This window comes from Sceloporus undulatus, chromosome 1 (genome assembly GCF_019175285.1).
Source record: "Sceloporus undulatus isolate JIND9_A2432 ecotype Alabama chromosome 1, SceUnd_v1.1, whole genome shotgun sequence".
Classification (NCBI taxonomy): Eukaryota; Metazoa; Chordata; class Lepidosauria; order Squamata; family Phrynosomatidae; genus Sceloporus; species Sceloporus undulatus.
Window position 1 is genome coordinate 352,995,215 of NC_056522.1, and position 17,668 is coordinate 353,012,882.

General features: G+C 41.7%; 1 protein-coding gene across 1 annotated transcript in view; it reads left to right on the forward strand.

Annotated features, from left to right (window-relative positions):
* Positions 1-39: 39 nt before the first annotated feature.
* GOLGA5 (golgin A5) overlaps positions 40-17,668 on the forward strand; it is a 39,963-nt gene continuing 22,334 nt past the window's right edge. Inside the window, exons 1-5 of the mRNA XM_042445041.1 lie at positions 40-193; positions 4,502-5,109; positions 8,140-8,358; positions 9,466-9,685; positions 11,042-11,165. Coding sequence (XP_042300975.1) covers positions 4,548-5,109; positions 8,140-8,358; positions 9,466-9,685; positions 11,042-11,165 — 1,125 coding nt within the window. The 5' untranslated portion in view covers positions 40-193; positions 4,502-4,547. The remainder of the gene's footprint in view (positions 194-4,501; positions 5,110-8,139; positions 8,359-9,465; positions 9,686-11,041; positions 11,166-17,668) is intronic.

Consider the following 17,668-nt stretch of genomic DNA (forward strand, 5'->3'; position numbering starts at 1 on the left):
GCGTTCGCCTCACTTCCGCATAAGTCCTGCCTGCGCCGGCGCCTTAGTGAAAGGCAGAGGGATAAGGATGCCGCTGGGTCCTAGCGCCCTCCTCGGCTGAGAGCGGCCACGTCTCCCGGAAGATGGCGAGGCTGGGGCCTGGCAGTGGCTCCAGAGTCTGGCTTTCCCTCTGAGGCTCGGTCTGGAAGTCAGGGTAAGTGGAGGCCTGGAGGAGAAAGGGGAAGGAGCAGGTGAGCTGAGACAAAGGGCTGCTTCCACACTGGAGAGATAACACAGTTTGGGACCGCTTTAACTCTATCTGGCTCTTTGCTATGGAATTCTGGGAGTTGGAGTCCGCTCTGGACCCCACAACAAACTCCATCTCCCAGAATTCCATAGCAAAGACAAAGAGTTAAAGCGGGTTATCTCTCCAGTGTGTTTTGTCCCTAATCAGAAAAAAGAAGAAGAGACTGAGATGTGGCTGTATGGCCCAATTGGGTTGTAGTTAGTGATGGGGGGCCTCTGTTGTTGTTGTTGTTGTTGTTGTTATATTTGTTTGTTATCTGCCTTCCTATCGATCTGGACCCATGGCGACCCTATGGATGAGATCTCTCCAGGCCCAGCTCCTGCAAACTCATATTCATGCTCTGTTTAATAGTCCATCGATGCCTCCTCGTATGTGGCCTTCCTCTCTTTCCACATCCCTAACCCTTTCCTGACATCATTATTCCTCGTTGTCTGGGTTGAACTTGGGAAGGCCCTCGGAGGTTGTTATTTACGTTCAGCAGTAATCCTGCCTTTGCACTCTCTTCCTTGGTCTTCCTCAGTAGAGGTTCCAGGTCTGTGAGGTTCTCTGCTAGTATCGTGGTGTCGTCTGCGTGTATCTCAGATGGTTGGTGTTTCCTCCTCCTATTTTCACCCCTGCCTCTTCCATGTCCAAGCCTCCTTCCCTTACAGTATGTTCTGCATATAAGTTGAATAGACAGGGTGAGAGGATGCAGCCTTGTCTGACTCCTTTGTCAATTGGGAACCATTCTCTTTCTCCTTGTCCTGAGTACAGATTCCTCTTTAGGGCCATCAGATGTGTTGGCACTCCCATGTCTTTAAGGGAGTTCCATAGCCTTTCATGATCTATGCAGTCAAAGGTTATTTATTTGTATCCCGCTCTTTTCCCAGAACTGGGGCTCAAAGCAGCTTCCCAACATTTAAGAAGGTAGTAGAAAGAGAAGAAGACAGCATCCCAGGTGCATAGACTCAAATCAAGGAGGCTAGAGCCCTTAGCCTGCAGGACCTGAGCAGAGAGATTGCGGACAGGGTTTTTTGGAGGTGTCTCATTCATGGAGTTGTCATGAGCCAAAGTCTACTTGAAGGCAGTTAACAACAACAAACCAGGCATAGGATTGCTGTTATGTGGGCGGTGATGGTGGTGATGTTTCCATCTCTGTCTCTCAGAGCTCTCTCCTTAATATGCTTATCCTCGTGATGAGCAGCAAGCTGAAAAATATTATTATTATTATTATTATTATTATTATACTTTATTTGTAAAGCACTGTAAATTTGCAGGACCTGAGCAGAACGGTTGAAGACAGGAGATCTTGGAGAGATCTCACCTGTAGGATCACCATACATCAAGGTAGACTCCAGTGCAGTTAACAACAAGCTGAATGAGACATAGGATCTCAACCAGACCAAAAACAGAAGATGGCCACACTGTAGAGGGGTGGTATTGCCTGCTGCCACACTGCAGAATTAATGCAGTTTGGCACTGCTTTATCTGCCATGCTGCCATTCTATGGAAACCTGGGGTTTGTAGTTTGCTGTGACAAGGAAGGCTAAATATCTCACAGAACTGTGATATCAGAATTCAGTAGCATTGAGCCATGGCAGCTAAACCTGTCTCAAACTGCATTAATTCTGCAGTGCAGATGCAGCTATTAATGTTGCTGTACAAAGGTAATTGTAGTGAGAATGTGGTTGTTCTGCATAGGAGATAAGTGAAGCCAGAATAATATGGAATATTGCAGCTAAAGAGGTTGGAGTAGGGGTCTTATGAACTGGAGACAAGTGAATGAGGGCAAGTAGCAGAATTTAAGGCTGATGTATCTCTGGCAGGAGGAATTTATATGGAATGGGATCTAATGTGTAGGGCTGCGTATTTAAACATGAGCAAAAAGCAGGAGAAATGGAGTAGTGCAGATTGACTGGTTACAGAAGCATGTGCAAATATAAATGGTACGTGACAGTGATTATGGTTCTTTGCTAGTCCCACATATTTGTTATATGTTCTTTTTTTCTTCCAGTTCACCAACAAATTACTTATTACAAGCACAGGTTAGGTGGAGGTGTAACTCCATAAAGTGAAAAGTGTAATGTGTTTAAATATGGCAAGGCCATATTCACATAATTGCCTAAGGGTCAGCTGATGAAATGTTTCTCCTTCAGGTGCAGCTATCTTCTGGTGCTCATTGTTGTGCGCAAGTGTAGAATGTGGACTGACCAGTCACCGATACGCCCAGCTGTGGCTTCCTGATGGTAGGGAATGGAAAACCTACTATCATGATCCAGAGATAAGGTGTTACCCGTATCTGTGACTGTTCAGTTTACAGTCTGAAGTTGAAGGCTTTCATGGCCGGCATCCATAGTTTTTTGTGGGGTTTTTGGACTATGTGGCCATGTTCTAGAAGAGTTTATTCCTGATGTTTCACCAGCCTCTGTGGCTGACATTTATATTGTGGGCAGAACATCATGGCAAGGAGGAGACCAGTCTGGCAGCATCCATTGGCTACTGAAACAGCAGCTCCCTCCTCATTCTGCCTGAAAAAATTCTCTGCTCCAAGTGCCAGTTGCAAAAGCTATATCTCCTCCCTTCTAGGAAGAATATCCTGGTTCAGGGAGACTAAGTTTTGCCCATCCTGCTGCCAGAAGAGAGGTAGCTGCTGGAACTTATTTTCTGATCTGTGTTAGAAAGATTACTTAGTTCCATCTTCCTGAATGTGTTTTCTTGATTATAGAATTGTGGAATCATAGAGTTGGAATGATCCCAAGGACCATCTAATCCAGCCCTGTGCCATATAGAAACACATAGCTGAAACACTCCCGAATGAGGGCCATTCAGCCTTTGTTTAAAGGCCTCTAGTGAACGATAGCCCACCCAGGGTGTCCTCCTTTCCCCAGAACATGTCCTACATTTCAGCCTTCTATTTCAGGAGGAATTCCAAAATGTTTTTCATTCTGAGCATGGCTAAGAAGCATGAATTTATATTGGTATGAGTATTTTCTAGATTTTATTTGGTCATGTCCTACATTTTTCTTTAATGTCCTACATTTTGTGGTGCCTTGTCCTCCTTGGGGGTTAGGACATCTGGTCACGCTGAATCCACCACCCTCCAAGGCAGTACATTCCACTGTCAAATAGCTCTTAATGTCAAAACGTTACTCCAAATGCTTAAGTGGAATCTCTTTTTTTGTGGCTTTGATCTTTATCTCTCCCTGTTGTGTTTTACTTTTCTAATGCATCTTTTTCTACTGTAATCCTGCAGGCAAGGACTGTTTTTTCTTTTATCAGGTGTGGAATGTTTAGGAAATTTTGAGTACCACACAAGAAACATACTGTATAAGTTGGCAATAAAAATATAACAGTGTTAGCAATTTTTTGAACTCTATCAGACTTCTACAATCATATCTTAGATTTACGAGCCTTATATAATTTCTAGACCAACATACCTATGAATTTTAAAATATTTTAACAGAATTTTATTCATATTGTTGGTCAAGTGTTCCAGTAAAGCAGATGAATCTGCCAGATATGCATTCTTAACCAGTATTATTTTGTACAATTCTTTCTTAGTGGAAACTGTTTAGCAGTTGAAATCATCTGAAGACACCATTCTACTCAGATTTAGTACAGGTTGAATCTCCTTAACTGGAATTCTGAAATCCAAAATCCAAAATCGTCTACCAGGGTGGCTGAGATAGTGACACCTTTACTTTCTGATGGTTCAGTGTACACAAACTTTGTTTCATGCATAAAATTATTAAAATATTGTGTATAAGATTACCTTCAGGCTATGTTTATAAGATTAATTTCATGTTTAAACCTTCAAGATATCTCACTGTGTATATGCAAATATTCCAAAATCCAAAAACATCTGGTCCAAGTATTTCGGATAAGATAGACCTAACCTGTAGTTGTTACATTTTTAACAACATGAGGTGAATACTGTTGAATCATTCCAGCAACCCATTCAGTCCAGGTTTCTGTTCACACAGCAACCATCCAATCGCCCATGCAAAGTCCACAATCAAGACATGAATGTACAAGCTTCTAAACCTTGGCATATGTTTGGTATATGATTGGATTTCAGCTGTGGTTTTTATAGATGTGATCACCTCAACACAGTGATATGAAATTAGCTTTTAGTTGTGACAATAAGGATATAGCACCCAAGTGGGCTAGTTTTTTGACATTTGATCCTTGCAGTCTGTTTAATCTAACTTTCTGTTTGCATCTTTCTTTCACAAGGGTGAACATTTGATGATTGACATCCGCATAGAACGCCATCTCTAACATGTCTTGGTTTGCTGAGCTGGCTGGAAAGGCAGAGGACCTTCTCAACCGGGTAGATCAAGGAGCTGCCTCAGCTTTAAACAAAAAAGAGAATCCTGGTCCTGTAGCCTATAGCAATAGTCACTTGGATGAAGTCAGTGAGTGCCCCAAACTGTTCCAGCAAATGGGGGAGCAGCAATTTCAGGCATCAGCTAAATCAAGCTTTATCTCCTCAGCTGCGGATAACATCAAGCATCAGAAAGCAACAATCCTAGCAGGAACTGCCAATGTTAAAACAGCACCCAGAACATCTGTGGAAGTATCTCCCCCCTTGGAAACTGTTTCTGTGCACAGACCATCTTCCCAGTTTGTGCGAAAGAAAAAGTCTGAGCCCAATGATGAACTCTTGTTTGATTTTCTCAATAGTTCTGAAAAGGAACCTAATGGCAAAAAAGATCTTAAAAGAGAGAAAAGTAGAGTGGCTGTTGCTCAAAATCATTCTCGGACTTCTAGCATTAGCTCTGCATCAGCAAGTTCACAGAGTGTCAAAACCGAAGATGCTTCAATTCAGAGCCAAGGCAATGGTAACTACACATAACTACGGCTGTTAAAGAATATGTTTAAATGAGTATTTTAAATTGTGTTAGTATGAGTATTTTAAATTGTGATTCCAATGGGGGGCGCTCCTGTGTATGGCACTGCACGTGCGCATCAGGCACACGTGCCATTATGTCCTTCTTGGCTTGCCATACGTGAAAGACCAAGGGACGTGAATGGCAAGACTGCAGATCGGGAGGGATGACCGTACAGTATATATATTTGAAAAATATGCTTTCAGTTTTATTTATTAATGGTTCAGATTATCTGTAGGTGTCAATGCACCTTTTATTAGATACTGAATCAAAATAAGTCTGATTTATTTTAAGCCATAAAGTAGAGCCTTGGCCCTCCAGATATGCTGGATTTCCATACCAAGTACCAACCAATTAGAAGGGTTTCAGGGAGTTGTGCTCCAGAACATTTGGAAAAACTGAGACTTCCCATCCCTGCCACAAAACTATAATAGCAGGTCCAATAAAAGACTTGATCTTTACACAAGTAAAATGAAAACTAATCAGCTGATAATACATATTCTTATTTATCAGTATTTTATTTTAGGTATACAGTGTGATACAGCGTTTTGAATGTTGGACTATGGAGATCAGGATTCAAATCCCTATTTGGTCATGGAAACCCGCTGGGCAAGTCACACTCTCTCAGCCTCTGAACAAATCTTGCCAAGAAAACCCCATGATAGGTTTGCCTGAGGTTGACCATGAAGGGGCATAGCAACAATAAAACAGCATTGGCTGTATATACTGTAATTTCCCAGCCTTGCTGTTTGTTTGTGCAGTGAGATTTTTTTACTGTTTGGCTGCTCACATGAGTGAATAACTGAGCTTGACTAATAATTCCAGTTTCATATAGAATATATGATATTATATAGCTGGTTAATAGCCAGCACGGCATTGTACCTGCTGTTAATTTTGATTTATTTTTTAAAAAATCTATAGATCTGTTACTGTGAATGTTATTAAATTTACCATCACTTGGCCTTCACAGCTTAAGGCATTTGTGAATGACATATCCTATTAACTAATTAATGTGAGGTGACAGCCACTGAGATGTCAAAAGATGTGAAACCAAAGGAAAATAGAAGGTGGTAGAGAAATAAAGGAAAATGAACAAGCTTGGGCACATATTCTTAATGTGGTGAGAAGCCTTGGCAGAATGCCTGACACTGGTGAAATTGTTTTCTCAGAAGGGATTGTGGGGCGTCTGTCCTCCCTCCTTCAGCCTTTCATGTGAGGCTGTCCAGAACAGCTCTTTAGGAAGCAGATTTGTGGGGGATCAGCTTTGTCACTTATAAAAATGGTAAACTGGGAAGAAATAGGTGGTTCAGTCTGCACCTGCCCAAGGAGCCTTGGTGGTTAAATGCCAGTGGTACAACCACAACATTGTGAATTCGATCCCAGGGCTCCAAGGTTGACTCAGTACTCGATCCTTTTGTAGGTTGGTAAAACAAGTACCCAGCTTGTGGGGGGGGGGGATTGGCTTACAGATTATACACTGCTTAGAGTGCTGAGTTCACTGAAGCAGTATAAAAATGTAAATGCTATTGCTATTGCTACTTGTGATCCTATGTAACACATGACCTGCCAAGACAATTTGTTGTTGTTGTGTGCCTCCAAGTCATTTTTTACTTATGGCGAATCTATCATAGGGTTTTCTTGGCAGGTTTCTTCATTGGTGGCTTGTCATTGTTATCCTCTGAGGCTGCTCATGGTCGCCCAGTGTTGACGTTGTTTTTTATGCTGAAGCGGGGAATCGAACCCTGATCTCCAGAGTAGTAGTCCTACACTCAAACCACTACGCCATGCTGGCTCTCAAAACTAATATAGCTTCCAGCTATGGTTGTAGCCTGCACACACACACACACACACACACACACACACACACACACACACTTCTACCATTTACTTGTTTTTGTGGGCACATGACAAAAACAAGAGGTTTATTTTAGGTAGACAGCATTTGGGTTTTTAAATTAGCTGCCTTGTTAACTGTTTCTATGGAACTTGGAACTGTTACTGCTTTGAAATACAAATTCCATAATTCCCCAGGTAACACAGTCGGTAGCCTTACTGGTTCAGGGATTCTGAAAGTAATTATACAAAAAGTAATTTTCCAATTTCTGTATTTTTTTCCATTTTAAAATGTCAATGCAATTTTCCTTGTTTATATTTAGTTATGGATTCATGGGAGTAGTATTGCAGTAAGAACACCTTTAAACCTTGATAGCTAATGTCCCTTATTGCTACAGTAGTGAATTTGCTATTGGGTTGCAATCCTGTACAGGCTGAGTCTCCCTTATCCAAAATGCTTGGGACCAGAAGTGTTTTGGATTTTGGATTTTTTTTTAAAAAAAATTAAGGAATACGTGTTTTTGCATATATGTACAAAATGAGATATCTTGGAAATGGGACCCAAGTTTACATACAAAATTCATTTATGTTTCATATATACCTTGTACGGGACCAGCATGGTGTAATGGTTTGAGTGTTGAATTACGACTGGAGACCAGGGTTCGAATTCTGGCTCAGCCATGGAAATCCACTGGGTGACCTTGGGCAAGTCACAATCTCTCAGTCTCAGAGGATGGCCATGGCAAACCCCTTCTGAAGAAACCTGCCAAGAAAACCCTATGATAGGGTCACCAGAAGTCGGAAACAACGTGAAGGCACACAACAATAACATACCTTGTACACATAACCTGAAAGTAATTTATTCAGTATTTTTAATAATTTGGGGCATGAAACAAATTGAACCATCAGAAAGCAAAGGTGTCATGATCTCAGCCACCCATGAATTTTTTGGGGGGGGGGGGGTGAGGGGGAATATTTTGGGTTTTGGCTTTCCAAATAAGGGAGACCCAACATGTACTTGCTTATGTGAAAGTAAGTCCCATTAAACTCTGTATGGCTTGCTTCAGATAGAATATAGGATTTTGCACTATTAAAGAAAGAAGGTGAACTAAGAAATGCTCTTGGTTAAGTATGGTTCTCTTCATACAGAAACTCCTGATAGTTCCAGTTCTGGGCTGGAGACAGATGTGGATATCAAGAAAGATTCCCTGCAAAGTGTAGAAGCTAATCCCAGCCTTGCAGCTAATGATAACAAATCACACGAGTTGTCCAATCTTCGCCTGGAGAATCAACTTCTGCGGAATGAAGTGCAATCTTTAAATCAAGAAATGGCATCATTAATTCAGCGAGTCAAAGAAACCCAAACAGGTAGGGAAAGGTTTGAAAAATTTGACACCATGGTAATAACTTTGGAGATTTTGTGGACTAGTATTGTGCAGTGGCTAAAAAGGTTTCACAGGACTGTGTCAAAATTATTACTAAGGTGATCTTTGTAATCCCTGAATTCCTAGATTGTATAGTGAAAATGGCAAGTATCAGTCTGTATCAGTCATTTTGGTTGGATCAAGTAACAGGTAGTGGGAAAGTTGTTTACTTATTTGTTGGATTTTTAGCCCGCCTTTCCCCCAAAGTGAGAATCAAGGCTTACAAAAAATTAAAAAGATCCCATTAAAACACTAATTTGCAAATGTTAAAAAGAATTAAATATCAGTATTATTACATTATTAAGACAGCTGAAACACTTTAAAACATATTTAAAATATAGTTACAATAGAAGATTTAAAATACAGCAAACCACTTACACGCACATTACAGCTCCATAAATAAAATTCAAAAGCCTACCTAAATAGATATATCTTCACCTACAGAATAGGTGATGTAAGCCTATACTAGTCTGTGCCTAATTTAAGAAACTGGTGGTTATTGCTCAATTCTAGAAGAATTTAAAGGGGATTTGCTCTGATGAGCTGGTATAATAAGGTGTAGCAATTAAGCTTGATTGAAAAATTAGCAAATATATTTCAAATGGCTAAAGGAAATAAAGGAAAAAAGACACACCCAAAACTATTATTTTAGCATAATATATATATGTGGCAAGGGAAAGACAGTGATGGATTTCAAAGATGTTCAGGTCCTTTTGGTTGACTGTGTGAGAAAACACTTAGATATTTATTTAATGGCTATGTACCTGAATACTGAATGATGTTTTATGCATCACTTCTGGGAGGACAGTTGTTATACTGGATATTATAGCATGATGTTAGAAAATGTAATAAAATTTATCCAACAGTAAAAAATGAAACTGGAAACCTTTGTACCAACATGGCCAAACACTTACTAGTTTGATTACTTATTTGCATCCTGCTTTCTTATTGCTGTCAGAATTGTGCTGAACACTTAGGAAATGAAGCCTATAAATGAACTTGCTAATAAATTCCTCAGCCATGCTGACATTTGCAAACCTAAATTTTGCAGAATTAAACAATGCCCGAGCAAGAGTTGAAAAGTGGAATGCTGATCACTCAAACAGTGACAGGCTTGTTCGGGAACTTCAAGCTCAAGTTGATGATCTGACAGAAGCTGCTGCTGCTAAGGATTCCCAACTGGCTGTCCTCAAAGTCAGGCTACAGGAAGCTGATCAACTTTTGAACTCACGTAATAAAGCACTGGAAGCACTACAGAATGAAAAATCACGGTACCCAAAATCCTACTTGCCATTTCATGATTTCAGAGAGTTCTTTAGAAACTACAGTATCTTCACTGTATCCGCTTTTCCTTCTGAGATAACATTTACATCTCTGTGTAATCTGACTTGCTACTTCCTCTTCAATAGCCAATGGCTTGAATAGCAATCCCTGTTCTTCATAGAAGAATGTTCATTGTGAATGTTGAAGAAGAACCAGTTGAAATGATACATTGGTAGTATAGGAGCTGCTGCTCCTGGTTTAGAGAGAGCTATGTGGTGGTTTGGACAGAGCTTGGAAACATTACTTTTCTGAATGACACATCCAAGAATTGTCCAACAAGCATGACCACTGGCCATACCAGTTAAAGTGGTACCAAACTGGATTATTTCTGCAGTGCAGATGCAGCCCAAATAAATTTTGAGCAGCTGTTGTTTTGGTTCAACAGTATCTTCTCTGAGCAATATTGCAAGCTCGTTCTTAAATTCACTGAGGGTTGAAGAAGGACTGTAGGGGACAGGTGCTCAATAAACCAAACTAAAGGGTGGGTGATGGGTGGGCAGAATCTGTTTATGATCACTAGGCCAGTTTTCCTCAGGGTGGTGGTCCATGCACCAATGCCATTCTGTGAGCTATTGATTCCTGGCCAGCAGTAGCTTTCTGAGAGAAAGAAACATGGGCACATATATGGTGCCAGGGGCTGGCACATTGAGGCAAGAAAATTCTACTGTCCCAATCAGTACCATTGCTGTAGACCAGCGGTTGTAAACCTGTGGGTTGCGACCCTTTTGGGGTTGAACGACCCTTTCACAGGTGTTGCCTAAGACCATCGGAAAACACATGAAGTAGAACGAAAATAATTTTATGGTTGGGGGTCACCACAACATGAGAAACTGTATTAAAGGGTCGTAACATTAGGAAGGTTGAGAACCACTGCTCTAGACAATTACTTCCCAAACCTAGTTTCCTCACTGCTGCAGTTCAGATCCCCAGAACCCCTTCTAGTATGGCCACTGGTCAAAGACTCTGGGACTCCAACAAATTAGGGGAACCAAGTTCAGGAACTACTGCCAAGTTTTTCCAGCTGTATCATTTCCATTGGCTCTTCCCCACTCTTGATCAGGTGAGCTCAGAGAAATTAATTGAGAATATGGTACTGAGGATGGTGAATCACTACTAAACATGGTTGTTGTTTACTGCTAAGGGCAGCAGTAACTGCTTGGGAGGCAGGGTAAAGGAAGGAGTGGTCTTGGGCAGGGATAGAATTAAAGGAATTAAAAGTTGAGTATAGAGGGCTGAATAGTATCTTAACACCAAATAATGTACCTCATTTCTATAATAGCAAACCTTTATTTCTACCTGTCAAGAATAATTCAGGATAACAGTGAAGGGACTAGCCTGCACAATCAAGCTCTCCAGACCCTTCAGGAAAGGCTACATGATGCCGAGTCTGCACTTAGAAGGGAGCAAGATGGCTACAAACAGATGCAGGTCAGAACCATATACTTGGAAATTCTTTCTTTTCACAGAATAAAAAAACTGAACCTTGCAGGAGGGATGGCTAAATGTTTGGTTTGACAAGCCTACTGTATTTTGCACTAAAACCCCAAGATCTGCCAAACAAAACCAAGTGCAAACAGCATTTTTTCAGCACATTCTGATCCCAGGGTCTTGTTTTCAGTACTAGAATTAATTTGGCAGAAGATCACTCCTAATTACTGTAGGCTTTACCTAATGTTGGCATTAAAAACATTTAATCAGTTGAGAGCAGGGCTTTGAAACAGTGTTGTCACTGAAGAAAATTAGTATGTTGATGTTAAAATGGTAATAAAAATGTAATCTATAACAAATTGATTTTTCAAAAAAATATCATTTAAAATTACTAAAAATGGTGAATAACAAATCAAAGTAAAAATAAGCTATAATAGTTACTTTAAAAAAGTTGTTGGCATTTAACTTTAACTCATTTTGAAATCACTGTTGAAAATGTTCATTAATGAAGTGGAGTAGTGGGTTAAATTTTGATGAATAATTTCAAGATCTGATTGGGAATCAGAAATCTTTTCTGGTCTACTGCAAGTCACCCAGAGACTGACAACTAGATTGTGATCTAGCTTCTTCCTTTTTGTGTTCAACTGAGTGCTCTCTGTGTTGCCATTGTACAAGAGCATGGGGTACTTGGGGATTTTTGGACTACAGTTGCCAACCTCTCTCAGAAGCATGTTCTGGGAGTTGAAGTCCCTAAAAAGTAACTCTGCTTTACTCTGCCCTGTACAGATGTGGAAAATATTGTACAGCTGTACTCTGTGGAGATATAAAAGGACAATGTCCAGTTTTAATTGATACAGTGGTACCTCGGGATACGAAATACCCAGGTTACGAAATTTTCGGGATACGAAAAAATCCCATAAGAAATAATTGTTCCGGGTTACGAATGTTTTTTCGGGTTACGAAAAAACTTTTGGTGCTTTTCGGCGCTATTTTACACGGAAGCGCGGCTTTTCCCCATTAGCGCCTATGGCATTTCGGCTTACGAAGGCTTTTCGGGTTACGAAAGCGGCCGCGGAACGAATTACTTTCGTAACCCGAGGCACCACTGTACTTTTCAGCTTGTACTGCCTGATGCTGTGGACAGAATTCTTGGGGAGGTAAAAGCTACCACATGTGTCTTGGTCCCTTGTCCTTCTTGGCTTATTAAACTTATTCCTTACTGGAATATCAAGTTCATATGCATTAATGTTACAGCGTTTGAACTAAGATTACTGACATCTTTTAAAAATTCTAGTCTGGTTTTAAACATTTTTTACATAGATATGAGAAAGTTCTTGTTCATGTTTCTTTCACAATGTGGGAGTACTGGTTTAACTTTCGAAACTTTATGTATTATTATTATTATTATTATTATTACTATTATTATTATATCCCGCCCTTCTCCCAGGAGTGGGACTCATTGCGGCTTACAACATTAAAAAATAATACAATTAAAAACATACAAAAATAGTACATTAAAACAGAATTAAACTACTACAATAATTAAAACAGATTACAAATACTTTAAGAAGATAAGTGTGTTTAAAACATATTCAAACAATATAGCACCCCAAGCTATTCTTTAAAAGCTTTCTGTTTTGAAAGCCTGCCTGGAAGGAAAGTTTTCACATGTCGATGGAAGGCCATTAAGGAAGGGACCATTGTGGTCTCCCTGGGCAGGAAGTTTCAGAGTCTAGGGGCAGTCACGGAAAAGGTCCTCTCTCGTGTCCCCACCAACCATGCTTGTGATGGTGGTGGGATGGAGAGAAGGGCCTCCCCTGAGGATCTCACAGCCCAGACTGGCTCATAGAGGGAGATGTGGTCTGCCAAATAACCTGGACTTGAGCCACATAGGGCTTTACAGATCATCACCAGCACTTTGAATTGTGCCTGGGAACAAACTGGGAACCAGTGGAGCTGTTTCAACAGGGATGTTGTATGATCTCTGTAACCTGTCCCTGTTAGCAACCTGGCTACAGCTCTTTGGACCAGCTGAAGTTTCCAAACACTATTCAAAGGCAGTCCCATGTACAGCACATTACAGTAGTCCAAATGGGATATAACCAAGCCATGTACCACTGAGGCCAGATCCTGCAGGAACAGGTGCAGTTGGCACACAAGTTTCAAATGTGCAAAAGCACTCCTAGTTACTGCAGAAACCTAGGCCTCCAGATTCAAAACTTAGTCCAGGAGTACCCCCAAACTGCGAACCTGGATCTTCAGGGGGAGTGTGACCTCATTTAACACAGGCTGGAACCCTATTCCCTGATCTGACCTCCAATTGACCAGGAGCAGCTCTGTCTTGTCAGGGTTAAGTTTCAACTAGTTTGCCTTCATCCAATCCATTACTGATGACAGACACTGGTTTAAGACCAGGACAGCCTCCTTGGATTGGGATGGAAAGGAATAGCAGTGTTGAGTGTCATCGGCACCCCAAAATTCCAGACGATCTCTCCCAGCAGCTTCATGTATATGCTAAATAGCATAGGGGACAACACAGAACCCTGGGAGGCCCCACAAGCCAATGGCCAATGGCCAGGAGGTCGAGCAGGAGTCCCCTTTCACCACATTCTGGGTTTGTCCCTCCAGGAAGGAATGGAGCCACTGTAAAACAGTGCCTCCAATCCCATGGAGAAATCCACAGAGAGGTCCAGCGGAACCAACTGGGACAACTCCCCCTGTCCAATTCTCTGCATAAGTCATCCACCAAGGTGACCAAGGCTGTCTCTGTTCCAGAGCTTGGCCTAAAACAAGATTGAAATGTATCTAGATAATGCGTTTCATCCAGAAATCCCTGGAGTTGAGAAGCCACCACACATTCCAACACCTTGCCCAAAATAGTAGGTTGGACATTGGCTGATAATTATTCATTATTGTGGGATTCAGAGATGGCTTTTTTTAAACAAAGACCTTACAACTGCCTCCTTTAGGCAAGATTGAATTCTGCCTTGTTGGAGGGAGGCATTGACTACCTCCTTTACCCACTCAGGCAGTCCCCCTCTGGCCTGTTTAATAAACCAAGGAGGACAAGGGTCCAAGACACATGTGGTGGTTTTTACCTCTCCAAGGATCCTGTCCACATCATCAGGCTGCACAAGTTAAAAGTATCCATTAACACTGGAAGAAAGGTGCCAAGAATTACACCCACTGTCACTGTATCAACTGTAGTATCCAGGTTGGAGTGGATCTGAGCGATTTTATCTGCAAAATGCTATGCAAATTCTTCACAGCGGGCCTCCGAGTGGTCTACATTTTCTATTTGTGGGTGACTGTGTAAGAGATCCCTTACCACTTGCAACAGCTCTGCTGGACAACTTCATGCAGATGCAATGCTGGCAGCAAAAAAAATTCCAACCTGCTGCCACGCAGTAGGCCTTCAAAGAGGCTCTAGCTTGTGTTCAGTCAGATTCACTTTGAGTCTTCCACCAACATCGCTCTAGTCTCCATCTTACTAGCTTCATCACCATCAGCTCCTTGGAGAACCAAGGAGCTGGTTTGTCTCTACTCTGTAAGAGGGGATGATCAGGAGCGATTGTGTCCACTGTCCTGGCCATTTCCCCATTCCAAACATTGGCCAGGGCTCTAATAGAATTGCCTGCCAAAGTGACAGAAAGCTTCCCAAGAGCCCTCAGGAATCCATCCGAATCCATCAGCCTCCTGGGATGATGATGATGATGATGATGATGATGATGATGATGATGATGATACAGTTTATTTATAGACCGCTTTTCCAAAATAGATCAAAGCAGTGTACAATAGAACAAAACAAATCAATTCAAAATAAAATATAACATATTATAATCATAATCAGATGATAAAACTACTAAAATTACAATTAAAAACTATTAAAACCATACAACTATTAAAACCCAATACAAACTCGCTGGATAAAACAATGTGCATATCAAGGGAAAACAATATCAGGATACATGGGGGAAAGCTTGTTGAAAAAGAAAAGTCTTGAGTTTTTTTCTAAAAAGGTCTAGGGAGGTGACGAAACGGAGCTCGTTGGGGAGGGTGTTCCAAATCTGTGGGGCTGAGATGGAGAATGCCCTTTGTGAGGTCGATGTATATCTCGTCTTCGAGACCCTCAACAAATGCTTCCCAACCGACCTGAGAGTGTGGGGCAGATTGTACGGGGAGAGGCAGTCCTCCAAGTACCCTGGGCCCAAGCCATTTAGGGCTTTATAGGTAATAACCAACACCTTGTATTGTGCTCGGAAGCGAATGGGCAGCCAGTGTAGATCTTGCAGAATAGGTGTTATATGGTTAGCCCTGGAACATCCAGTTACCAGCCTTGCTGCCATATTCTGTACTAATTGAAGCTTCCGGGTTTGGTACAAGGGTTGCCCCATGTAGAGAGCATTACAGAAATCCAATCGAGAGGTTACCAGAGCATGTACCACTGTTTCAAGGTCCCTCTGGCCTAAGTAGGGTCGTAGCTGGCGTATCAGCCGAAGCTGATAACAGGCGCTTCTGACCGTTGCATCCACCTGAGAAGTCAGGTGGAGTGACGAGTCCAAAAGCACCTCCAGACTGCGAACTGAGTCCTTCAGGGGGAGCGTGACCCCATTCAGGACAGGTGGACAAATCTCCATCCCCGGGCCAGGGGAACCTATCACAAGTACTTCCGTTTTCTCTGGATTCAGACTGAGTCTGTTTTCCCTCATCCAGCCCATTACCGACTCCAAGCAGGCATTTAGAGGAGAGATGCCATCCCTAGTCACTGCATCAGTCGGAGACACAGAGAAGCATATTTGGGTGTCATCAGCGTACTGATAACACCGTGCCCCGTGTCTCCGGATGATCAGCCATCCTAATCAGTCCCCCACTTTTGCAGAGGTTCTGAGTCCCAGTGAGTCTAAACCTGACCAGATGATGATCTGTCCCTGACAACGGAACTGTGGAGAGTTCCTCCACACCAAGATCATCATCACCTCACCCAGCACAAAAAACAAGGTTCAGAGAGTGCCCAGCAACATGAGTAGGGCCAGATACCACTTGGGACAGACCCATGGTTGTCATGGAGGCCATGAAGTCCTGAGCCACTCTTGAAAGGGCAGTCTCAGCATGGATGTTGAAGTCCCCCGATGCTAATAGGCATGGGAACTCCAACACCAATCCCAATACAACTCCAGGTAGCTCAGGAACGGAAACTGTTGAACAGCAGGGTGGGCAGTACACCAACAGAATCCCTATTCTGTCCCAGCTACCCACCTTTGGGTACACACATTCAAAACCTGTAGATTATGTGAGGGGGCATCTGGTCAGGATAGACCACTGCAACTCCACCTCTCCACCACCCAGGTCTTGCCTTCTGCTATACAGAGAAACCTGGTGGGCAAAGCTGAGAAAGGTTAACACCCCAGCCTCATCCAACCAGTTCTCTGTAATACAGGCCAGATCAGCTTGTTCCTCCAGCATCAGGTCCTGAATGACAGCTGAATGGCATTCAGCAGCAGCATCTTCAACCCAGGGGGGCTGTCACCAAGGCTATCCATGCTATTTGGACTGGGAGACAGTTTGGGGGACAATGAGCACCCTCTTGTGCTGCCCTCTTCCTTGAAATATTTTTAAATAAATTTATTAGATTAAAAAACATACAAAACAACACAAACAGCATACAAAAGAAGAAAAGGGGAAAAAACCGGAACTTAAGAGGAAGATGTCTTTATCAACATCATTTCTCCTCCTTTCTATCTACAATCTTCCCTCAATCATTCTTTACTTTCCTTTAATACTTCTTTTTTCTTTCTCTTTCTTGTTTTCATTCTCCTTTCCTAAATCCTTTCTACTTACTTTGCTCCCTCTCTATTCTCTTCTCCTCTAACTTTCCACTTCACTTCTCCTCTTCATTTCTTACATACTCTTCACCTTCTTCTCACTTACTCTAATCTTCAATCACATTCTTTAACCTTCATACATCACTCACACTGACTTCCTTCTTATCAGCCTCTGATTATTACAGTTTTACCTCTCCTGACTTTCATCTTCTTGCCTTTTATGATTCTGTCTGATTTTTTCCTTGTTCCTATTACTATTTTTTTCCTTGTAGAATTTGCCTACATCATCCTCATCTACTTAACCTATTATTAGATTTAGCTACCATATTTCTGCTCTCCTTTCCTAAATCCTTTCTACTTACTTTGCTCCCTCTCTATTCTCTTCTCCTCTAACTTTCCACTTCACTTCTCCTCTTCATTTCTTACATACTCTTCACCTTCTTCTCACTTACTCTAATCTTCAATCACATTCTTTAACCTTCATACATCACTCACACTGACTTCCTTCTTATCAGCCTCTGATTATTACAGTTTTACCTCTCCTGACTTTCATCTTCTTGCCTTTTATGATTCTGTCTGATTTTTTCCTTGTTCCTATTACTATTTTTTTCCTTGTAGAATTTGCCTACATCATCCTCATCTACTTAACCTATTATTAGATTTAGCTACCATATTTCTGCT